The sequence below is a fragment of the Harpia harpyja genome, chromosome 1, assembly GCF_026419915.1.
Source record: "Harpia harpyja isolate bHarHar1 chromosome 1, bHarHar1 primary haplotype, whole genome shotgun sequence".
Classification (NCBI taxonomy): domain Eukaryota; kingdom Metazoa; phylum Chordata; class Aves; order Accipitriformes; family Accipitridae; genus Harpia; species Harpia harpyja.
In genome coordinates this window covers 51738027-51764449 of record NC_068940.1, presented here as the reverse complement: position 1 = coordinate 51764449, position 26423 = coordinate 51738027, and the positions used below count along the sequence as shown (strand labels likewise).

The 26423-nt window shown below is 38.9% G+C and overlaps 1 protein-coding gene across 2 annotated transcripts in view; it reads right to left on the bottom strand.

The window, feature by feature from the left end:
- The window catches only part of SUSD5 (sushi domain containing 5), a 43826-nt gene extending 17923 nt beyond the window's left edge, over positions 1-25903 (bottom strand). Inside the window, exons 1-3 of one of the 2 annotated variants that reach the window (XM_052793949.1) lie at positions 25626-25899; positions 17183-17360; positions 4124-4242 (exon numbers count right to left, since the gene is read on the bottom strand). In XM_052793949.1, coding sequence (XP_052649909.1) covers positions 4124-4242; positions 17183-17360; positions 25626-25719 — 391 coding nt within the window. In that variant the 5' untranslated portion in view covers positions 25720-25899. Of the gene's footprint in view, positions 1-4123; positions 4243-17182; positions 17361-25625 lie in introns of both variants that reach the window. The other variant, XM_052793958.1, reaches the window with a different exon arrangement.
- Positions 25904-26423: the final 520 nt, after the last annotated feature.

Genomic DNA, 26423 nt, shown 5'->3' with positions numbered 1-26423 from the left:
GAAGTATATAGAATTTTTCTTTTTGGATAAAAATACTGAGTACAAATGGAGTACAAAGAACCAAAACTCAATCATAGCCAATGTAAGTGCTGCTTGTAAGCTACCAATGTTAGGATGCCAATACCTCTTTCATCAGATAGGGCTTGTAAGAATTTATTAGTTTAAATGACATCACCAGGTAGCTGGAAATTTACTGTCAGCTATATGCAAAGCTCTGGAAAAGAAAGCTGTAGCAATGAAAAAATGAAAAACTTCATATCCACAGCAAAGCATGACAAATACAATGAAATGGTCCAAATACTACATAAAGCAAATTGCAGTTTGATTGCTCTTGTAAAGTATATTTAATATATTTGCTGTAGAGAACACACTAATTTCTGTTTTTCTTACTGCTGAAAAAGGCAAACTGAAATATGTACATAAGCCATCAAGCTTTGATGGGTATCTGGAGCCAGCAGTCATGTTTAACAAAGTTTGATTTGCATTTATGCTGTATGCTACTACAAGTTGCTGCCTGTTTAGTTTTTCTGTGGTGGCAGCAAATCAAAGCCATATGGAATAGAGATCTTACTTGTTGCCTGTAAATATCAGTGGGTCACCAAAAGAAAGAACCAGTAAAACTTCGGAGCTATTAACAAAGAGATCTTTCCTTTGTTGCATTTAAAAAAAAATACAAGAAATGGAACTGAGAGGATTATATATATATATGAAATTGAATGGTATGTGGTCCTACAAAAAAAAAAGACTGGTAGGAAAAATTCCAGCTTTCTGTTTTTCTTGCTTTATCTCTTTCATTCTTTGGGGCATTTTCTTAGGAGCTTTGATAGAGAATAAACACACACTCTGCGGGCCAGATCTGACTTACGTGTGATACTCCATTTTCAGAATAGGCAGACTCTAATACATTTTTAGGTAATTTTTAGCACTCAGGGCTAAGAGAAAACTTTCTGATCTCAGCAGATCCTGAGCTGGTACAGAGTTTTCTTCCTCACTCTCACCGCTGCATAAAACATTTATTTACAAGAAACTGAGAAGACACATTTTTCTGTACTGCAAAAACAGCAGCTATACTCACAGCATTCATAAAACATTACAGCTACATCTCTCCCTATCAAACATAACTCTTAGTATGAATTGCCTGTAAAACATAACTCAGTATCAAAGATTGCTGTGATTCTTCTGTGTGTACAGAACAAAATTCATTTCAGAAGCACAAAAAAAAAAAAAAAAGGTCTCTCTCTCTTCAGGATTTTTATTTGTAAAAGCCTAATCCTGTAAGCACACCCAGAGCTCTTGCTAGCATCTGCCCGCTGCCCCGGCTGTTGAGGCATGCTGAGGTGTATGCTAAAGCAATTCGACTGAACTCATTCACATACTAAATGTTAATTGAATAAAGATTAATTATAAATCAAGGCCTAAGAAGGGAATTTTGTGATGGTTTGTACTAGAAGTTTCATGGTGGTTCGAGATGCCCTTTGCACAACTCTAAAATAGAGTTGTGAAGAGTTACTATAATCAACTTAGTTTCTGAAGAAGAGAAGGCTGATGTGACTGTTCCCTCTGTCTGTCCTCAACCTGTCAGTCTGTCTGAGCCTTTGCCTGATCTCAGCCAAGTCTGACAAAGAGGGAAAGCTGCTGAGTGTCTGCTCATTTTGGTAAGATGAGTTTAAAAGAGGAAAGAGCCAAAGCTGGGCGTCTTTTCCATTGGGATGGGCATAGGTCAGACTCAGCTTTTACAAGCATTCCCACAAGCAGCGTTGGCCAGCCGATCGGCATTGCATACGGATGGACAAAACAGCGTATTCATACCTCCAAGGCAGCCACAACACGTGCCGCCCCTGCCCAGCCAGCCATGCCCGGACCCAGCAAGGAGCTGAGAGTGTCCCGAAGGCAGGGAGATGATGGGTAGAGGGTGAGGTTAAGAAATACTGGAGAAAGAACCCAATGAATTTCATATGGGACTGCAGATTATTGGTTGGATGGATACAGAAGAAATAAAAGGGCTTGCGGTTATTGTGTATGGGGACATAGGTCTCAGTGTAAGTAACCTGGGATTTTGGGCAGGGCAAAACAACTTGCTTTTTGTCCTTGATTTCAATACACAGGTCCTAATACTAATGTATTACTGTATTATAGTTGAAATTGTATCAATTAAAAGCAGTGTCCACTTTTCTAAAAGAAAAAAAATACTCAGGAGGTTTCAAGTAAGAAACAATTCATTCATCATAACTTAGATGTGTAGATATTAGCCACATGTACAAACCAGCAGAACAGATATGCTGTGTCTGAGTCTGTGTTGCAGGGTTTGTTGTTGCTGCTTATTACTGGATACTTACTTCCCAAAACTGAAAGCGGCATCCCTGAGGTGTAGGATGTTCTTTCTTTGGTCAACTGTTTTGTGCTGGCCTGTGTGTTATCGTGTGCTACACTTGTATGTTAAGGCTGTTTCCTTTCTGGACTTTGCTCTTTTCATACCAACTACAGGCTAGGCTTTGCCACACAACTTCGCTTAAGCCTTTCTATTCAAACATTGACTCTGCCTCCAACATTTTTTATATATTTAAAGAAGAGGGGACCTTATTGTCATCCAGAAATGTTTCTCTGTGTAAGGACTGTTTGGTGAGTGCATTGGCATGATCATCCCATTATGTCATCAGGAAACTCCCTGCCTTGTACAAAACATGTTCATCAATTGTCTCTCTTTGCAAAAGATCCAAATTTTCCCCTGAGTTTTAAGTATGCAGTTTCTGAGTCCTGTGTAGTACTCCTTTCCAACAAGCATTGTCAGACTATGTTCTTAGCTTCACCTTTACCGCGAGCAGTGACCAAATGCAAAAGGCAAATTCAGTTCCTTCCCCGAAATCCAGCATCTACGTGTAAGCTCAGACGCAGCAGGTGGAGAGAGACAGGGGAGCACAAGGGCACAATGGAACAATAGTGGCCAGAGCAATGATTTCAGCATCCCACAGCTGTCCCACCCACCGCAAGGTTTTTCTCGAGGGGGGGATGGTGACAAAAGAGAGATTTGAAGGAAGACAATGAGAGAGTTTTGCAGATGTTTACAGGGAGCTGCTCCTATATGTGAGGAGCAGCATGGAAGAAAGCACAAAGGTGCTTGTGTGACAACATTAGCAACCGGGTGACGGAGCTGGCATCGCTCATAGCAGCACGGAGCCTGGCGTTGATATCATGAGGGTTACTTGAGAGGATGGTCAAACTGTATGATTTTTGAATGACTGGGCGCACATCAAATATGCATCACCTCTGCCACATTTCACTTCAACCATATTTTCATTCCCACTGCTGTCACTGACTGTTTATCAAAATGCCCCCCTGTGTTGTGAACTTATTGTTTCTCAGTAAATGCCATCTGCTTGCCCCTGCTTTTCTTGGAAATGAGATGCGAAACTTCACTGCGGACATCAACAATATGTTTCAGGGGTTCCGAAACTTCTTTACGCAACCCTGCCTATCAGTAACAATTTACTTTGTGCCTTCAGAATCCATCTTTGCTTGTGGGTTCTGGCATTTGAATATCAAAAAGTTTAAGCATCAACTTAAATTGGAAATAATTCAGTTTTCAGAATCATCCATGATATATCAGAGTCTCTAGCGGGCTGGTCTACACTTGTTAACAAAAAAACCCCCAACAAAACAAAACAAACCAAACTAAAATGGAGGCAATGAAGTTATTTGCATACAAATGTTGTATACTGATAGATATGCAACAGTGTGGTGTTTTGCGTCTGGGAGTCAGCTTTCTGAGTTACATTCAGTTAACAGTGCTGAGAATGGGAGATGCTTCAGGCATCTCAGCTGTATTGGTGCCAGATATATTCTTTTCCATAAATGATGTTCTGTGAACACCAAAATGGGTTCTTCCAGATCAGTAGTGCTGTTTGAACTTGCTAAACTGCAGCAAAGACAAAAGATAATGCAATTTATTTCCTGCAACCAATGTCTTTGCTAGTGCAGTTGGCTCACTTAGCGGGCAATTCCTATAATGATTTATTCCTTAATATTCCCTCTTTGCCTCTCAGCAGTAGAAAAATTGAAGGCAAAACTTTTAATGTTGCAAGACAGTGATGACTGTGCATTATTTTAATAATATATCAGTGCTGACCTTCATCCTTTACACAAAAAGCATCATATTGGTCATTCACAAAGGGCTCGGTTTCAATTTTAACATCAATGGCTTTCACGCTCTGCTGTTTGCTGCCCGTCTTTCTGCATATAATTGTCCTAAAATAAAGAAGAAGAAGAAGAAAAAAATAATCAGAAATCTTCTGGAGTTGTACATGCAGATGAAATTTGGAGATCTTTTATCACAGTGGACAGGCTTTAGCCTCAGCTTAACTGTTTTAGTGTTGGCACATAAGGCATTAGTGTGAGATGATCTATGAAAAAAGCTGAGGGAGAATTAGAAGTAATTAAAAAAATGTTTGCTGTAGATCAGTTCAAGGCATAGGAAGCAATAAAGAATATTTATCTTATTATATGCAGTAATACTTCTAAACATCAGACCAAGTCCCAGAGTATTTAAGGTCACATTCTACTCTCACATTCCAGCAATACAGATTTCCACCAATGGCACCTGGGTAAAAATGAATAGAAAACTCAAGATTTGATCTGAAAGATTATAAATCATTAGCATTTTACATTAAAAGACCATTAAGGTTGCATATTTAACTGCTCAAAAGCTAACACAGGCAAGCTCAGAAAATTCATCTTGAGTTCTTGGAAGAAAAACTGCTCTCTTCTTTTTAACAGTAACTCCACACCTGTGTGTAACTCCATTTCTTCTGGTTTGGTACTCAGCAGTACCTAATCCACCCTGTTGCCCTTCATAGACTTGAACAAAGGTAATAAATCTGTGTTTGGTTTCACAACTCTGTCGATGCTGAACATGAGGGAAGAGATTACTAATTATCTCTTCTCTCAGCTGTATTGGCTGCTTAGAACTAACAAATAGAAGACAGTTTGTTGTGGAAAACACTGGTTTTACTGTTACTGATGGTTACAAAGGCTGGGAAAGCGAATTCAGCCCAAATTTTTGCAGCTGGATATTAATGGTGTGTGTTTTATTTTTTGTGGACAGCAGGTCTGTAGAAGTGTTGCACAGTCAGCTATTCTAGTGAAAGCAAGAAAAAAATGCTTTCCACACAGGAATCCTTCCAGTGGAGGAAATTTATCATTTTGTATTGTGCAATGCCATCAATTTTGCTGTCAGTCCCGCACTCAATTTGGAGAATAAAGTAAATGTTGACTAACTGCCCATTCACTGAGTGTGGAAAAGATGCAGTGGAAACCCAATATTTGATCATGCACTTAAATATTGTATAACAATTGATTTACACAAGTGGGCTGAGTTATGATTGTACAGACCATCTTCATTCTGGCCTGTGTTAGCTTTTGAGCAGTTAAATATGTAACTTTAATGTTCTTTTAATGTAAACGAACAAAAGCAACATGAAACAAGCCATATGGTGGTGGTCACGCATATGTACCAGAATGGTTCCTGCCACACTTCTGCTCTGGAAAACGACATCATGTCATTCCCTACTGAAAGCCCCTTCATGATTTCAAATCAAATATGTTTCTTTTGTAAGGAAAACAGCCCTTGATTTTTTGGGGGGTCACTTGAAGGACAATATTGTACATACAATTTTAAAATCAAGTTCTCAGAATTTAATGCATTTAAAGTCCGAGTCCTCTAAGTCAGTAATCAGGCACCTAGACAAAAGTCACTTGATATGCCAAATTGAATTCAGATCACTGGGAGAATCAGGCAATCAATTAGAAAATTTTTGTATGTATTCACGTATTTTTCCACTAGGTCTTACAAGGCCTAAGTGAATGAAACAGTTATGCCTCCCTTCAAAAAGTGACTTACCAACCTTAATCTTTCCAATAATTACTCACTCAGGTACCAGATCAGTTATGCCTTGCAACACTAAGTGGACAGATACTGACATGTCTTTAAAAATTTGTGCTTTTTGTCTGTAATTGTGTACTTAAGACTTCAGACTCTCTTAAAAAAGACAGTTCTGAAGATTGTTGCCATCATAAAATTCTGGTCTCTGAAAATCAGGTCACATTAATTTCTATGTTCTATCAAGGAATAAAATTCCTGATACTTGGAAGCCACTTTTGAAAATCTTATCTTGAATTTTCTGATTTCTAATTCCAATTTCTAGCCAATATATTTTGCTTCTGCCCAAAGCACTGTAATTTCTTTATAATTTCTTCAGTAGGCTAAAAAGTTGTGTGTGGGTGACAAATCCTTGGTATATTCAAGTCATCTCCAAAACAGGATACCTGGCTTACAGGTGACATTGTGTATTTGAAGAGCAAGTTTTTCTTACTTTTTTTTTTCAAGTATGGTACAGTGAATTACAAGTTTGTAGTTAATAAAATATATTGATTAGTTAATTAATCTTAAGAGCATTTCTTAGCTGCAATGAGACCAAACTTACAAACGTGTATCTTGTATATATTTTTAACATTATACATAAAGAAAGGCTTTAAATGATACTAAGATTTTTTAAATGTGTTTCTCCCTAAACGTTTTTTCCTACATCAAGTTTAAAAATTGCTCTTCCTGTCTATTTCTTTTTTGCCTACAACAGACTAGGCCCTGGTTAATCTTCTGTTTAGGACTTTAAATAGGATTTTTGTCATATTAAAATTGATCTGATTAAAATTGCAAACATTCTAAAGTAATTATGCTGAGATGAAAGAAATCATGTCTTGTACACATACAAAAAATAGAAGAAAAAAAATCTCTTTCATCTCTCCCATTCCTCCTTCTCTGTCACTGGTTTCCTACCATGAGGTCAATCCTGCAAGCTTTAAACATCTTCAGTAAGCTGTTATTACCGCTGCTGAAAGGAGCTTCAAGAGTGCTCAGCATTTCTCAGTAGTGGGTCTAATGATCAGATCTGCAATGCCTTTGGCATAGAAATAGTCTCCTTGCAGTCAGTAGGACTCCAGGTATGACTAAAAATATACAATGATAGTCTCTTTTCTCTGAGTACTTGAGGGTGGGTATATGTTTTCCTAAATCCTAAAATGCTAGGTTTTCATCTATAGTTATAGATTAAATACATAGGTACACTTTTGTCTTGATTCTAAAAGGCAGGTTTTGATGCTTTTAACTTTGTTACATTTTTCATTTGAGGACCGAAAAATGGCTATGAATTCAGAATTCAACGTATTTTAAAATTTCTTCAGCAGCAGCATTGCCATGCTGAAATAAGAAACAAAAAATTGTAATATTTCCTACTCTTTCCAGCACCCCACTGAGAGGTTGTAGAAATGTGTCACCTAGTTCATTTCTTTACTATTTTGAATTGTTGCACTGAGGCATGCAACATGGTTGAGAGAATGCCATAAACCTTATACTTTTTTTAGGGATACATCCACCTACCCAGCCATTTAGGAGAACGTAGTCATGCAGGGAACTTTAATTCTATTTATTGCTACTTTCATGTAATAATTGAACTTAAACAGACTTGCTCATTACTCATCTTGGCATACATTGTAATCTGATTCTTAGAGCAGTGTAATGCATGATTTTGTACCTTGTATTTAAGAAACAGATGCAATTTCATTTTTCCTTCTATGGAGATCTCTGATGAAAGTAGACATGCTCAGAAGAAACATACTGAGTTCAGACTGCAGATCATCCATAATAATCCTCTATATTTAATACACATCTTCTTGAATGTTTCATGCATCCCTGAAAATTACTCTTACACAGCGATGAACTCACAATCACAGCATAAAAATCAAGCACATATACTATCACTATAGACCACGTAAGTACCATATACTGTCAGTAAGGTAAAAATACAGTTGGGAAAGGAGGGGGTTTAGCGGTGTTGGCAACAGCCCCTGCTCTCTGATGGAAAGTGGGAACGTGCCTGATGGTGTCTCCTTTGGTTCCTTGACAAGCCAAGCCAAAAACTACTGAGAATCTTCTCAGTCCACTGCTACCCAGCCTAGAAGGACAACCTGCTTCATGATGCCTCTTCTCCTCTCAAGTGTGAAAACAAGAGACCACAGAGACTTTGCACTATGTTGAACCTCAGCTTAATTCCTGCTGCATGATATGATCATCCAAGTAAGAACAATTAACAGTCCTTCCTCTGTACCTACCCTGAAAGAAAGATCAGGGTTGGCCAAGCTGATCATTGCTTTCCTGTGCCATGACTCAGATATTGCATTTATCATGTGCACACATGAGGAGAAAATTTAATACATAGCACAATAAGGTATGAACCAGACTTCCTAGAAGCCATGCACTTACTCTTGTGCTGGTTAAATTTTTTCTAATCTATTATGTAACCAATGAGTAATTGGTATATTTTGCACTTCTAATTGCTCTGTTCAAAGCAGGAAATAGCAGAAAAGCTGGCATGAATAGTATTTATTTCACAATATGCCATAATATGCCATTATGTAATATATATTATTAAATATATCATAATGATATACTCGATCCATAGTAATGATATCTAATTTTATATGTTGTATATATGCATGTATAATAAAGATATATATAATAAACAGATAATATTTATATATAAATTATAAATTTTGTTTATAGTAGTATCCACTGGTACTTCTACTTTCTAAGATAATTACATAGCAATTTTGTAATACTTGAAAATTTTTCAGTAAACCCAAGTTAAAACATATGGAGTTAACAGCTGAGTTTATATGACATAGCGTGATCCATCAGCACAAGTAGGTGGGACTGGGATGTTTTATAGTCGCTACTGTATCTGCCAGTTGATTGTAAGTTTTGTAGTCTTAGTCAATAAATTCACTGAACTGAGTCAGAATGGTCTCATGACATTTATTCATAGTAGTATGAACTTGCATATGAATATATTCAACTCAGAAGAACATCATCAACAATGTGTTAGCTCAGGCACTGGGAAAGTCTGGTTCATAACATAATATGACTATAACAAACCTTCCCCTAATTAGAAAGCTAAAAACTTCATCACTTATCTTAGTCAAGATAAATCTTTAATATCCTGTGCTAATTTTTTCATGGGTCAGCTTTACCACTTGTGTTTCAGTAACTAGGTGAAGGAAAAAAAATCAGTAGTCTGGAAGCCAAACTAGAGGGTTTTTATTCTTAGTCTTTCCCTTCTGTAGTTTGGGAAACTGCAAATTATAAAGCTGGCTCTGATGAGGAATAAAATATAAATGACATGTTCACTATTACTGAAGGGAAGAAAATTTCCCTGAAAAGTCATGAAGGGGAGCACAGGTGGGCTTTGGAAAGTCCATTGACTGGGAACTATAGAGGCTAATTTTGGCTGGATGTGACCCAAAGAAAGCAGCTGCTAAGTGTGACATGAAGACATTCCAACAGCAATACTGCCACTGGAAATGTCAAAAGGAGCTCTTACCAAGGCAGAACCAATATCCTTTAGATTCTCAAAAATATACACCAAAATGCAGCCTTTTGTGCTTAAAATTGTACATACAACTACTGAAATAGTAAGGCCTCTGTTCATTAAATAAATATGGCCCATTCATGCAGATTTTCATACTGTAGCCTAGTATGAAAGATTTTATATAGCCATTTTACTATATTATCACTATGTATATATAATTTGAGCATTCTTAGTGCACGTAGAGGACAATCGTGTTGCTTCCTGGCCTGGACTAGTTGGGTGCTCAGAGACATGTCAAGTGTCACTAGAAAGTTGGTTTTACCCAATTTCATTTTATGGGCTCCACTTTAATCATGGCGTTCAGAACAGATGTTATTGATTAGTTACCAAAGGGTTTCAGAAAAAAATACAAAAATATTTGCTGAATGCTATTAATTTACAAAGAAGCTCAATTCTCAGACAAAAGGCTTTCAGATGGGACAAAACATTAGAAAAGGGCAAAATATGTGAAGTTCTTTTGAAAATTAGAAAATCAACCTCATTAGGACTAACCGGCAAGTTGAAATCCTGGTATTAGTCGCTCTTGTGTATTTGCTAAGAATAAGCGTATCCCCTTTCCCTCTTCATTTTGCTAGGCTAAACAAACTGATCACCTTTAATCACTTCTGATAAGAGAGATGCTTTCTTGGACTGATCCTAGCCTGAACTCATCCCTTCTGAGCTTGGATGCCAAGAATTACATTGCATTATTGCAGGTGGTATCTCATCAATGCCCTTCAGTACTGCCCTCTCTCTCCTGGAAGAGCTGCTGGATGTCTTTTAGGAGGACTGCATTTCCTTTTTTTCATTAGTTTTATGGCAGTTACTTTATTTTACGATAGGCTCACTGTGTTCTGTGACTACACCCAGCTCTTTCTCCTGTTCTGCCTTTTCCAGCTGAACTGCTAGCTTAAGGCAGAAATTCCTATCAGTCTTCATGTAATACTGTTACATTGCACCCCATTTCTCTTACACCATCTCTGAAGTCAGGCTTACTGTCCTGTTCAATATTGTGATTTTCCTTGGTCTTAACAATGAGTTCTAACCTTCTGGCATTAACTAATTTCACTAGCATACCCCTACCTTTCGTGCCAAAGTTTGCTAAAGTTTTGCTAAAGCCCTCAAAGTTTGTTAAAAAACCCTCCCAGTAAAAATACAATTTAAAAGTGCAAGTCCCAGCTAAGTAAATGGCTACTCTAAGGACTGTGATGCTATAGTTTAGCAGATGGTGTTTTGGGTGCTTGTCCTAGAAAATAATACAACAAAAATGTATTTTCTGTTGTATGATGCTTTTCCTGAAAAAGTACATTTTCTAAAAAATTCTTCTGCTTCACAGAACCGTGGCTGTCATACTTTGCCCATGTTGCCTTCACAGGTTGTGCCAACAAAAGCTTCGCACACACACACACCCCCAAAGCTGATGCAAAGTGGCTTATGTCCACATTGCTCAGTGATATCATTCCTTGGAGTAAACTGGTCATGTCCATACATTAAATTCAAGTCTCTTGACTGATCTTCATGTAGAAATCCCTATTCCTGAAACACAATTACTTTGTTTTTTCTCTGTATGAGACTTTCTGAGATGATTGACAAGAAACAATGAGAAGACAAAGTCATCTTCTAGCAGAGCATGACACCAGCTGTGGGCTGTGGGACTAGAGTTTGTGACATGAAGGCATTTCAGAGTGCAAGACCTGCTCAGGCAGTTTCATAAGCAATTCTAACATTTTTAATTGGACCGTGTCCTGTCAGCTATGTCTGGATTTTTCTTTTGAAGGGAATTAATTGACCTACTTCATACACATGTCTGGGAGCAAATTCATGTGCATTATCATCAGGCAGCAGAGCACAGCCTTGAAATAAAACAGAGAGGTTGCCAAACTGACATATCATTAGGACTGCTGCTCTGCAAATAGGCAAGTGGGTCTGTTATAGCATGTACACCTGGATAGATATCACAGGGCCCACAAGTTCAAGGGCTTACACACACAGATGAGAGGACTGGCAAGGGTTAGCAACCGACCCTTATTTCATTCCTTGGATATTGCTTTTTTCTTTCCCAAGAAATGTGTTGTTATTACGCTACTGCCAGGTGCTGGGCAAGTCCCACACAGTAGGCAGAAAAAGAAGTAGGTAGTCTTGTGAAATGTCATTTCTGAGTCTTATTATTACATTTCCCACTGGTGTCATCTGCAGTGAGGGTCCTGTTATGTTTGACACTGTAGAAGCATTCAACAGGAGTCAGTGCAAAACCCTAAGAGCTAACAAAAGGAAGGAAAAATAGAGATGAAGTAACTTTCCTAGCAGCAAACATCTGGTCTGTGGTCAGCCAAGAAAAGAACCCCAGTCTTCTGACTCCCACAGCAAGGCTTATTCTAGCTGACTCTGCTTGCTTACTCCAGACTTATCCCCTCCGAAATAAATCCTCCAGGGACTGGGTAGGAAACAGCCCAGGGCAATTTCATGCAAAGGAACAGGTTGACAGCCCTGCAGGAGGTCTATCATAGAATAGAAAGTCTATGCAGAGCTTCAAAGCCCTTATAGAAGGGATACACGGCTTCATTCTTTTGTAGACAAATAAGGAATAGGATAGGGAATAGGACAGCTTCAGCTTTTCAGTCCTAGAAAAGTGATGGAAATGAGTAAATTTGCTATGAATATCTTAATACAAGCTGTTGAGGATGTTTACAATTTCTAAAATAAATAGCTGCTTTCTAATACTCTGTGCACAGGGCTGATCATAAGAAAAATTGTGTCATATTCACTTTCCAAATTTCAAAAACCCCAGAAATGAACGTAAGACCCTACAGGACACGCTGCCCAGTGCTGGAGGACTTGACACAAGGTTTCCCAGTATGACATCTGAATTCCGAAGATAGTAGTGAGAGCCCTTCAGAGAACTCTGCCACCTTTTTTCATTTATATTCTGGCACATGGCTTGCTGGTTTTACTGACTCACTTGTCTGACATACAAATAAGTCGTAAGAGTGTCATTTTTAGTATAAATAGCTATTAGGGGTCATCTGACAAATGAGACCTGCCTAACGACATTTCATTTCCTGAAATGTAACAATGTGTAAGGCTTTGTAAATTACATATGTCAGGACTGACTTGTAAATGGTTTACTTCTGGCCTGCTGGAAGAAGTTACCCCTTATCCTCTTGTCAGTGGCTCTTCTCTAAAAGTTCCCAAGCTCTTGGACCTGCCAGTGACTTGCTTGTGCAAGCAGCCCTGAACTCTGAATTGGGTTGGTCAGAACAACTGAAAGTGGAAGACAAAAACATCCCCTTATGCCTGTGAAAGAGGTTCTGTCCCAGGCTGCTCAAACCACAAAACCACCTAGTTTATTGTCTCTTTGGATTTGCTGGCAGAGATCTATTTGTTTAAGCAATTTCCATCCTACATCAGTTGAACTGAATCATATTTGTCGAGAACTGCTGCTTGGGCTAGCCCTGTTTGCAGGGACCAAAGTGGATTAGAGAGCACAACATGAGCATTTCCACCAGCAGATTGGCGTCTTCTTCCACCAGCATAACTCTCTGCAGAACGATGGTTTTTAACACCCGAACTAGTAGCTGGTTGCCCACTCTGTTCACTTCTGACTTAAAATAGACAAGAGACAAGCACCTCTACCATCACAGCTGAGGAGGCAACAGTCACTGCAGTGGGTCAGTAAGAAGTAGGTTGGAGTGAGCTGGGCAGCCACAACCTCACTGGATCCAACAAAGGATGTTGGATTATAATCTCAAAATCTTTGCATACTTACATATGGACCCACATTTACATACGAGTCATCAGAAATTTGACAGTCACCCAGGCTGGGCTAGTTCTTCAGACCAAATTCTCCTCTTTGCCCATTTAAGAGGTATAGCCCAGAGAGCAGGCAATATAAACACGCTCATGCAGAGTCAGTGATGTGCCTCAGTCGTAACAGGAGAAACTCCCATGGGTTTCCAGCCCTGATTTGGCTATAAAAATGATAATAAGGACACAACAGCCAACAGCGATGGATATATTTACTAGGAGTGGGATTGTAATTATTCACTAAGACCATAAAATAGCCATCAGAAGTGAACAAATCACTGACTTGTGCAAAACGTGGAAAACTGATCTAGAGGTGAAAAAGTCCTTACATGTCTGCTAGAACTCCTGTTCAGTTTTGAGTCTGGTGGGAGGAGGACTGAAGCGTGTCAGAAAATCTGCAACACTGTAATGACATCACTCACATCATTTGCTTGTGTTTACTTCTGCTGCCAACGTCTAATCCATTTTTCCTCAGGGGAAAGGTTGGGATACTTTCCAGGAACCAAATAAATAAACCAAACTGCATTCTTCCTGAAATTAGGAACTTCTTTTATCATGTTCCCTCCTATTCGTCTCCTTTCTGATGTATACAGTCCAAGAGGATATGGGAGAATATTAGACTAAAGCTCTGTGATCTGCACTGGACATCAGTCAGCTGCTGGGAGGATTCCAAGGTTTTAGATCCAACCTATAAAGTCCTGAACAGTTTTGGACCTGGCAAATGTGGGGAGGTCAGTCCTTTCCCTGGGCCACTCCATCAGATTCAAAGATGTAGAGGTCCATCAAGATAAATAACAAAAGGTGTGCCCAGAAAAGAGACCTTTATTTTGGAAATAATTTTCCCTACTTCTGTAACCTTCTGGGCATGCTGTGGAGCCTGCTTTCCCCTCTCCATGTTAAATCATCTGAGTGTGGATTGAGGTTTTTCTGTTTACCAGCTATCCTTTATCCTTGCGGTCATGTTCCCATTTATGAAGTAAATGCCCAAAGTATTGAATAGGTAACCTTAGGTATATTTTTAAAACTAAATAACTAATTTAGTAAAGTATTTTGAGTCTCTTCTTAATAGCTTTTCCATTCCTTTAATTATTCTTGAGCCCTTTTTTGAGCCTCTTTTAGTCTCTTTCTTAAGATGTAGTAACAGTAATATATATAGTATTCCAAAGGAGGCTGACCTATATGTGTATATATATGTATGTATTTTTCATATTGTCCATCCCATTCCATAAGCACTCTAGCAACTTCTTTGTTTGCTTGGTTTTTTGTTTTTACTACAGCTGCAGTTTGACAGAGGTTTTTGTTGTGCTGTCCACAGCGATGTCCTTATATCTTTCCTGGGCTGACAGAGGTAAATCAGAACCCTGTAAGATATTTTCAAGTAGATTGCGTATTCCTCCTGCATGTATTATCATTGAACTCCATTTGTTGTCATTTTGCCGGTTCATCTAAATCCCTCTGAAAATCTTTATATTCTACTTGAGCTTGTCCAACTTGGATAACTGTGTCTCGTTTGCATACTTCGCACTCAACTGCTCATTTCTTTCTCCAGAGCTGCATTAACTAACAGTGAAACCCGTGTAGCCTTTTTAGGCATTATACTTTTCCTGTTTTTCCCCAGAGTCAAAAATACCCAGTTCAGCGAACCAAGTAACATACATTCTGGTGCTTGCCCAGCCATGGGTAAAATAGTCACAGAGAAGAGAGTATCAAATTCCAGCTCTGAAGAACTATTCTCTCTGGCAAAGCTCTCCAGTGAAGGTCAGATGTGGTGACTGCATGTCAATGGCATGCTGATGTGCCCCCACAATGTCCTTCCTGATAAATAAAGTTTAGAGACTTCCATATTAAAGACAGGTTTACTGGAGGAATGGAGTACGGAAAGTTGGAAGGGATGAGATATCTTCCTTTCCTTTCCATTGGTATGATGATGGGTACATTCTCACATCATCATGGTGTGATGTGTACAATACTATCACTGTATCTGATTTTGATATCGAAGATATTCAGGGATAGGTCCACAACAAGTCTATTAATAGTTGTCGCTCCAGTGCCTGCAGTAATTAACTGAGGATCTCTCAGGACTAACTAGTGGTATTGCTTAGATAAAAAAGGGACGGTTTCTTCTCCTACTCATCATCATTCCTTACTTCCATAATACTGAGGCTGTATAAAAGAACCTGTACAACAACTTTGCCATGCACATCTTAGAGACGAATAGTTTTCCTGGCTCTTCAGCCTGCATGACCTCTCAGCAGCTGGCTTAGGAATAAAATTTTTAGGGTTTAGATCACTGTCTTATATCCTGAGAGATTTCTGGACTTTTTTTAATGACCAAAAGTACATACAATTTTTCAAACAATTTTTCACCTGGTAAAAAAAGGATCACTAGAACTAGCTGCTTTTTCTTGAAGTTGTTTAAATATCACCTTTCATTAACAGTAGCAATTTTCTGTCCTTTGGAAACTTCATCACTAAAAATACACAAACACCAATGCTTACTTAAATAACTGATAACTTCCACAAAATCCAGCAATACACTAAAGTTTGGAAACTTGGAAACAGTACCTTGACAAAACAAAACTTTATCATCTTTGAACATTGACAATAGATTAGATATTACCCTCTAATTCATGAGAACTCTGTAAAGCACCTCAGGAGAATGAATATACGTATTACGCTAAGGCTGTGGCTGGTAAGCCTGCTGAAGGAAAGATTCAAGAGAGAAGGGGCTTTGGATCTACTCATCCTCCTTCTGGGCAAGTCCTGTATGGTCCCAGCTTCAGTGACATGAGACTTTCATGCCAACCCTCAGCTTCTCCATTCTGTTTTTGTTTTTTTTTAAACTGAATTTTCTGTGATTTGGTCTCTTTGTCAAATATGAAGCCTGTCGACCTGTTCCTGAGGCATGTTGTGAAGACTTCCGTTTTGGAAGAGACTGGGCAGTTGGGATGTAGGTGCTTGGCCCAGTGCAGTGTCACATAGCTGGACCTGTGCAAGACTGGAATGAGTCTGAGTTAGCTTGAGTTTGGGAAGCCCTCATCAGCCACAACAGAGTGGCATGGCGACAGGGCCATGCTGCTTCTGGCATACAGCTAGCACCTATGTGGACATATGTTCTCAAAATCTTAACTTTCACTGAAAGTCATTGGGACTTCCAGAGTACTCATGAAGGCTGACTTTGGCCTCCTGAAACTATGATCAACAGAGGGAAGCGGCTTCCACTACAGGACACTTGTGCATTCCTGCTTTGAACCAGTCTCTATGGAGGCAACGATGCTTCCTAGCGAGGCTGTGGCAGGCCAGTACATCTTGCAATGCTATCTGTAATGTGAGGCAAAGCTCAGTCACCAGAGCTACGTCAAATAATACATTTCAGCACATTGAGGGACAGTAACAGTTCCCTGGTGAGCTTTCTCAGCAAACCTTCTACCACGTGTGCGTTATCATATCTAAGCACATCTAAAGTCATACCTATTCAAACATGCCTACTGTCTATTCAGACATGTGTAAATACCTGAGACAGATACGTGGTTTCCATAAGAAGCTCTGTTTGTTGAGCTTCTTATGGAGTAGGGAATAACAGAGTCGGTGGGAGCACTGACTCTAACTCCAGCACTGTGTCCTCAGCCTCCCAGCTCCTTTAGGGCTCAGCACAGGTGAAAAGGAACCACATAATTCAGAAGGAAAGAGGAAGAGGAAATTGCTTCAGGTCTGTAAAATATGTGATCTGAGACTGCTAAATATTTGTGTCCCTGCAACATTAGCTGTACAAAATTGATTTTGTGGGGAGAGTGGCATATTTAGCTATATGTCACGGTGCTTGAATTGTGGCCAGTGTTTTTCAGTAATATTCTTAGTCAAGGAGGAAAACTTGCTTGACTGTCATTCATACTTCTCAGGAAGGGTTATGCTGTTGTCCTTACCCAGTAGAGCCACTGGCGAGCCATCCCGTGGTGCAGCCAGCAAAAGAACAGTCCAGAACAGCCCTTTTCAGTTCTTCTGCAGTTGCTAAGCGAGCACTCAGGTCAACACAAGCTTTCTCGGCTTCAGCTAGATCCAGACCCTGAGACTTGTTCTTGGACTCAAACGCAAACACTTTCCCTGCAGCACCAAGAAAGGACATGTCACTCATCATGGTACTGTACTCAATACATATTCAACAAAAGTATTGCAATTTATCACCAAATAAAGCCTTCTTGCTTTTACTAAGTACATTTTAATGAGCAACCTACTCCTTGGAATGAGTAATTTTATCAACACCGTTAAGTATCTTTGTCTTAGCTTTTCTCTTAGTTTTGTTCATCAACAAAAAAGCAAGTACAGCTAAGTCCCTATTCATTCCTAGCCCATATGTGAAGCTTGTCTTGCCTCTATAGGTCTGTGCTTAAGATCTGGAGAGAGAAAGCACGACACTCTCTCATATGCACACATATAGTCAAAGTCAGAACATCTCCTGTAGGCTCTAACACTGGAATTCATTACTAAGCATTTTACAGTTGCATTATAACAACTACATCTATAAAGTAAGCACAAATCTAAAAGCCAGTATTGCAACCCAGTCTTCCCTGTCAGAAATAGAACTATACTTATTCTCTAAAGTCAAAATGATGTAATTCTATGGCAACTTGTTCCTAAATGCTGCTGCAAAGCCACTTTGTTTTCATATCTTTCTGGAAAGATAGACAATTTTTTTCTTAATGGAGGGCTTTTTTGAATGAGCATAAGAACATATTTAGCATAACAATTTCTTGTGTTATTTTTCTTTTCAGTTCCATTTATTTCACTTTAATTTATCTAACACTGTGAAAGGTGTAAGGGTGAAAGTTAGAGGTTTTAGCAACTGGGAACAGGGCAGTTGGGGTTTCGGCAATGAAGCTTGAGAAGTTCCTGGGTTATGGACTAAACACATTAGCTAGATGTCTCAAGAAAAAGAAATAAACGATGAGACAGTTTACAGTGCTGACATTTAAATTGCTGTAAGTCTCTTCTTTCTTAAGATAACATCCCCCAGGATATCTCCTAGATTTCAAAGGTACAGGTTGAAGTTGCTTGCAGGTGCAGGAAGACAATTTTTAAGCACTGTTCAGTCAGTTAACACTTCGTATGTCTTATTTCAAAAGTAGATTAGTGGTAGTGGTTATATGAATGCATAGCTTCCAGCACATACTGAGTGTTCGCTATGTAGCTAGCTTCACACTCATAGGATATATTGACCAGTATCAGGAATCCTTCAGACTAATTCAGCCTGATTCTGTACCAAGTGCTACCTCCACCACATATTCTTTCAACAAATTGATAAATCTGAATCTAACCCTAAATATGGGAAACTGATTGATACAGGGTAGGTCTGTGCCTCACAGCTTTCTGTTCTCACCCATGCACAGTTTAACCCACTGGAAGGATCACAGTCCTTGCAGCAAAAATTGCAAAGTTTCTTTCAAGTAAATATGTCTTTTGTGTTTACATTAGCTAGCAAGCGCAAATGGGTCCTGATGAAGATGCCTACTTTGGTGGGAATTCTACATGCGCACAATAGGAAGTCGTCCTGACTTGAGCAGATAGCAATTTAAATGACTGGGACAAGCAGCAATGAGAAGGAACAGGAATTCAGAGTACCCAGAGTGATTTTCTCAGGCAGTTAACAGTAGTTGACCAAGGAATGCAACCCAGAAGCACAGCTCAGTGTCCTAACCACTAGACTACATTGTCTCTTGATTCTCAACTATAATCAGCACCATGAACTGTAATTAGAACAGGGGAATTTACACAGAGCAGTGAAAAAAGCAAGCTTCTACAGTCCTAAGTACCGAAATGCCAGGATTCTTTTTGTAAAATGTCCCAAATAATGCACAAGACTAATGTAGGCTGCTGTTTCCAAAGCCATGAATAGACATAGTGAGGTATGCACAGTGTAGGGAGACATATAATATAAGCAGAAAGATGATGGGTTTAAACAACCATTCTTAAGTTGCAGAACAACTTCCGTTCATAAAGGTAAGCAGGGATTAAGTGTAATGCTTTACTGAGGCTTTGTCCCAAATAAAAACTTGTCCATATTCTACATTTTACCATTTGACTGTCAGGATTGAGATGCATCATCAAAGACATATAGGACAAGTTTGTATAGCATCTGACTTAAATCATAAACGTTAGTTTGACATGGCAGTAACCCTTATTTTCCAGCTATTAGTATTTCAGTTAGAAGACTTAGAGAAAGGAAAATCATTAAGGATTGAGCTCCATCAAGATATAATAAGAAGAAATTAAGTTCATCATTTAGTCTTTTGACCAGTAAGTAACAATTACATTTTTAAAGGAGTTTTAGCTAGCCAAGACTGAGGCTGAGACAGCTTTCCTTAACTACTGTTATGTGTTTGCTAGTACTTAAGATAAATTAACTTTTTACTAGAAGCTATGAAGATGCTGATTAAAAACAGAGTCTTGTCCTTCTAAAAGGTATCTGGGATGTCCAAATTATCTAGACAAATAGGTTTTAGGGTAAGCTAGGAAGGACTTACTGGTTGGGAAAATTACAGTGAACTGCTTTATAGGAAATTCTGGTTAGCCAGAAGTGGATGAAGAGGCTGACCTGCTTACCAGAGTGACCCATGAATCTTCTCCAAAGCTTTAGAGGCTCTATGGCTATCTGTCCAGTTTCTAAGATGTGCACTCTCTTTTTGCCCAATTTCTTACTTAGAAAATATAATAGCATGCAAGGTTCACTTATTGGACACCTGACCACTGGAATAGCTGGATCCCCAGTATCCTGAGCTGTGTCATATTACTGAGGGGCATTTACTGGAAAAAAATACAGGAGACATGCTAGCACAGTAATAGGAAAAATACAAAAGCACATCAAAGCAGGAAATCCCCTTAAATAAGTAAGACTACAACACTGAAATTGAATTCTGCACCTTGCAGTGGCATGGCTAACATGCTTGAGATATTAAAGTATTGAATTTTTCTCACTTTTTATTGCAAAAGTGGTATCATTTTCAAGCTGGGGATCTAAGGGTCCTGGATAAATATTTGTAAAATTTTTATCACTGCTAGTTTTAATGAAAGTTTTTTTAGAAAAGGTTTGTCTCTCAGACTTGATGATATCATAGTAATTTTTGGTATTGGGGCTGTGAAACATTCAGATGGTATCCCCTTTCTCTCTAGCACATTATGACAGTGTGGAGTAGTTGAAATCAGTTTTATCTCTGAGATAGTATCAAGAGATGTATTGTCATTCTGTTTTAAATATGCAATTTTAAATATGAGACTGTTCCATATTTCCATAAGGCACAGGATGAAGGATCATGTCTTTGTGTTTATTTGTGTGAAGAACGTAGTATGCCTTTGGTTGTGGTACCTTTGAAGAGCCACCATGTTTGAGCTCCCTCTCAACTCTCTCCCTTAATTTCTGCCCCATAACACTTATTTCCCATAATGTGATGATGGGACAGATGGTATGGAAATTTGTTCCCAAAAGTCTACGTACTTTTCTGAAGCCTTTTTTAATCAAAGCTAGTCCCTTTGGTTCCAAGATCAAGCTAAAAATCCATGCAAAGTAGTCTTTCTCAGGAGGCTTAATGCACATCTTGAGTTTAACAGGTTCAGAATGGAAAATGCCCTTGTCACAGTAAGTTTCTTCAGGTTCCCCTTTGAAGCTAGTGAAAAAGTTTTAACTTCAATGGTAAGACATAAATGATAAGAGATAATTCTTCCAACTGTTAATTAACAGCTGGATTCATAGTTCTGAAGAAAAATTCACACTTGAAGCCAAAGACAGTCTTTAATAACTCACCTATATTATATCACTAATCTCTCCCATCATCTGATCACTATTATTACAGAGTATTGATTATAATTTGATATATCAATAAAAGAATAATTTTTATTATTGTTTGGCATGAAAATTTTGTAAACAAGCAATAGCTGAATATAGTTTTTACTTAAGAGTTCCCCAATATATTCTGATTGAAAACATACTCATAGAAGCATAGATCTCAGGGCTTCTAGGATTCATTTTTATCACCTTGTTTAATTCCTGCATAACTAGACTGTAGATTTCCCCCAGTAATTCCACCATCAAGTCCAAAAATTCATGGTTGAACTAGACCATGTCTTTTCAAAAGGCATCCAGTCATGATTCAATGACTCCAAGTAATGGAGAATTTACAGCACACTTTATAGTAAACTGTTCCAATGGTTCATTACTCTCACTCCACCTTATTTCCACTTCCAAATTTTTGCTAAACTCAGCTTCTAACAACTGGACCTTAATATGCTTTTGAGACTGAAGAGCTGTCGACAATCAGATATATGGAAGCACAAGAAAGGGACTCTTCAAAAATAAAACCAGTCCGAAACCTGTTTCTTCATACTTTTAGGAATTGCAGTGAAATTAGCAAATTTTCTTGGTTACCAAGAAGACAGAGTTTGGCTAATTTATTCTAATACAGTAACAGATAAAAGAAGTTCTTCTGAGACCTATAGGTATGGTTCAAAGACCACTGAAATGGGTTCAAAGTTCACCATGTCTTCAGCAGGATTTGTATCATGCTTGGAGAAGAAACATAACACTGCATAGCCAAATATACTTTGAAATAAAAATGTCTCTCACAAATAACATAAAATGAAAGCACTTTAAAAGGCATGTCCAGTGTGCTGATCTCATGACATGATACTTACTGGTTCAAAGGATAAAACCTAATCAGCTTCAACAAAATAAATGTGGTAAAAGACGTGCAAATGTGGAGTCTATTTTATTTTTATGTAACTGTTAAAAACTTCAAATGGAGGTAAAAGAGAGCAGAGGAAGGGAAGGTCACTTCTGTACTTCAAGAGCAATTTAATTTCCATTTCTATGGCTGTGTGTAACAATGGACTTGATTGTAATAGCATGGGTGGAGGATTCAGTAAAACTGTACAAGTACAGACAGAGATTGGGGTAATTACCAGTTCTGCTTAGTGCTCATGAATGTAGAGTTTATTTCTGCGAGAAACTAAAGTGAATGATGTCTTCTTTAATTCAAATTGCTTAAAATATTACATCATCAGAAAAATAGCAAAATTGGGAGGTCACCTTTGAGTTCCTCCTCAGCTAAATTCAGTCTGAGCTTAAATTTTAATTTTACTACATGCTTTAGCATCAAATAGTTGGAATCGTTTATGCATTTATTTTTGCAACATACAAGAATATGTGCTGTTTTGCAAGTGGGAGCCTGAAATGCTTAGACACCTGCTACTCAAATGCAAGTGTCTAGAGAGAGCAGAAGAGAAAAAGCATACTTCTTTCCTTTTCTTTACAAAAAAGGTGCAAAGCAAGCCAAAGGAAAAAGTATAGTAGGGTTTTTTTCCTACCTTTGACATCAGACATCTGGTTCTAGGTCAGAAGTATGTATCTTAGATCCTCACCTAATTGTGCCTAGCTTTCTGGATTCAGCATCCTTCCACTTGCAAGCTCTGCGGTCAGTATGCATGCTCACTACCAGATGACTGGCTTGACCAATAGGTCTTCCATGTAACCCAAATTTAGCCAACAGAACAACTCCACTCTGGAACAATTAGTAAAGTTTTGTAATTAGCACATTTTTTTCAATTCAGGAGTGTCTCGGTAAGGTAGATTAATCGCCATCATTCTCTCCTGACATGCTCTGTCTCAGAGCAAGTACTCTGCAGAAAACTATGGTTCATACGTATGGATATTTTAACAGCCGTCAAAAGACAAAAGAGGGAGTCAAAAAAAGCAGAGGCGACTCCTCTGCAGGATGCATGAAGCCGCATCCTTGTTCTCCTATTCCAGCACAAATGCAAAGAAATTTTAAAAAGCCTGCATCTGCACTGGTATGATTGAGACCCATCACAATAACCTGTATTATCCTCCAGTAACTGCTCTAATAGTAGAGGCACACCATGGTACATCAGAGCAGGAACAAGCCCTTGAGGAGCCTTCTGTCCCTCTGACCCCCACCTCAACAGCTATGAGCAAGCACATTTCAATCGTAAAAAAACTGCAAAGTGAAACAAAGCTATCTTTTATTTCGGCATTTACCTTGCTATTTCTGGAGTCTAGCTGCCTTACAGCAATATGCACTGTGGTAAATACTAGTCAAAAGAGATCAATTAAGCTTCGAGGCTTTACACCTTCACCAGACCTCGATGGTCTCCAGTTTTATTGCCTGCTCTCTGTCATTATTTATGTGCAAGATAATAAAGTGAAAGTCTTCCTTAGGGAAATATATTGTAACCAGTTTCGGAGGTTTGCCTGTAACAGGGGCCAGTCTGAATTTCACAGAGTTTTTACAAGGCGAATTCAAAATCCCTTCAGAGGCTGGAAAAACAGTCAGTAACTTTTAGTTAAAAATAACAAATACACATATACATATGTGTCACCCAGAATGGTCCTTTGGCACTTAAGTCACATTTGCATGTATTAGAGAGTAGCACAATTGTATTTTCACTTACAACTTACAAAAATGAGAAGGTGGTTTCCTGTCTGGATCAGGCCAGAATCTGTTATAAAAGAAAGTATTAATCCTGTTTTGTACTCTCAGATCTTCCTAAATATGTAAGCCTAGATGTCATGGTAAATTTTAAACTTCACATAAAGTGTTTTCTTCTGTATCAACATATAATAAGCCAGACGCTTTATAGAACAGTGTTATTGTTGTTTGCTTGAATATTAATATTAGGAGAACACACTGAAGAGCATGTTAATAGAGGACTTGCACATTTTTCACAATGATACTTAGAAGTTATATAAAAATGGATACTACAGTATTATAATAATGCTCTACAATTGTAATGTACTTCAGAAATTCTACCCTTTAATTCTTATAATTGTTTTACCATGTGTGAAGTAAATTTGACAAACTGTTGAGTGACAATTAAAATCTGTCACAAACTCTGCCTTAAAATGATGTCCAACATTTTTTTCCCTTTCTCTTTTACAGGATGTCTGTTTAGGAACAAAGAAGATGCCATTAATTCTATAGAAATAATACCAGGTGGGAGCTGCTCTTGAAAAGATAAGGGAATTCTTCAGATGAAGCATTCTTAGCAAGGGAAATTAATTACTCCTGTCCTGTCCCCTTTTCTTAAGTTCTGTGGAGAACCCTCTCTCATGGGTATGCATTTTTTTTCCTCATTTCAGAGGCATTTTGCTAGGGAAGGAGTGTTTCCTAAAATCAGAATTGCAGTTTTGCCTACTGCAACACTGTGTAGTTGCCTGACACATTTATTTTCCTTTATTCTTAATGAAAAATAATTTTCTTGAAATTTACAAGACAGGGTTCTGTTGTATAAATGGTATTTTACACAAAGTGATAGAAACATATAGGCAAGATTAATTTTCTCCCTTTCCTTTGCCATACTTTGTCATCAGCTGAAATAAATTTAGGTTAAAGAGGAAAAAATACTCTGAGAACAAAAAGAAGGGGGTTTTATTGCCCTATAATGTTTAAGATCTGTTTTCTGGAATAATGCAGCAAACATTGATGGTAAAGGATTAGTGTATCGAAATAAAAAAAATCCTGAGTTCAGGCATAAATCTATCGCAGCTGTGAAAGTGAAAAAATGTGGCCATTCAGCATTGCTCTCCCAGGAAAAGACACAGTTGTTTCAAAAATAAATCGTGTTTTTGCTAAGGCAAGCTGGTCATAGTTACTACAGGCTTAATCGTTAAAAGGGCAATAGGCTACTGGAAACTTTCAAGGGATGCAGCTATTCAGGATTATCATCAGCGAGTAAGAAGTCCCATTTCAGAGTAACTGGTGGCTGGTGCTTCAGCCAAATTCATGTCCTGATCACATCCCTCGGCAGTGAAGTGCAGACAAAACTCACATGCAGAAAGGTGAGTAGTCATCTTCAGCGTGTGTGGTACTGAACAGAAAAGGTTACAAATGCCTTTGACTTCTTGTCTTCCCTTCCTCAAGTACCTGCCCATATAAATTGACTTTGGGGAGCATCTGAAGCAGGCAGATGGGGAAGTTCTTTGGAGAAAAGATACTCTTAATTATAAGGAGACCTCTCCTAAAATATAGCTGAGTCTTCTTTTTCATGTTCTGGCTTTGTTTTATTATTCTTATTTCCTCTGGAAAAGTTCACTATCCTGTCATTTTGTTTGTCATTTGTAATAAAATAATCTTAGCCTTCTGGGATCTTATTTCCTTCCTGTGCTTAACCCCAGGATATTTGTAGAGTCTCAAAAACCTCTGAATCAGATGTTTCCTAACCCAAACTGCGGCATGTATTTAAGTTCCTTATTAAAAAAAAAAAAAAAAAAGGTTTGGGGTTTTTTTTTTGCAATAACACATTTCAACATACAGGTCTCATTCCAGCCATAGCAACCCAGCCCAAACTGAATGGGGGACTCACCATCAGCCTGAACAGAGATGATCTGAAGGATGAAGAAGACAGATCCCACGCCCTGGAGAAAGGTGAGAGAGAATCTCTGAGAGCCTGAAGCCATTGCCCTGCTCGCAAATCCCTCGGCCGCAGGAGGTTGGCTGCCGAGGCTTTTTCTCTCTCCTCCTCTGCACTTTTGCAGCGGGGTCTGCAGTGATGATTTCAAGGAGCTCTTTCCCTCAGCAGGATCCTGCGTCTTGGGTTTGCACTGAAGGCGGGAGGGGTGGAAAAAGAAAGAGGGAGGGAGAGAGGAATCCTTGGCTTGGCTAGTGTGAAGGGGAGGGGAAGGCTGGGGGGGGGGAGATGTCCAGCCAGCTGGGGTTGGGGAGAGGCTTTATCCAGCCCTGTCTGCAGGGCAGTGCACGCAGAGAGCCGGTGTGAAAAGTCACATTACCCTGTCGGTAAATACCTAATGGATCACAGTGGAAAAAATGTAAAAGCCAGGAGGAAGAGAGAAAAAGGGTGGGTGGGGGGGAGGACGAGCAACGAGCAGAAGAAATCCCTGGCTGAGAGGAGAAGGGCAGCTAGGTAGCTGCGCTGGTACGCGGTGAGTTTGTGGGCTTAGCCGTGCATCTCCGGAGGGATGGGTTCAGACGTGGGGAGTGTTTTCTCTCCGCAACCTGAAATCAGCCAGCGGTGCATTGTTGAGGGTGGCGGGTCAGGGGCTGCCGCAGCAAGAGCAACAGTTTTCAGGTAAAGGCTGAGGAAAGGTGACAAACGGCATGGGACCCTGGCAGCCGAGCCTCCCTGAAGATTGGGATTGGGATG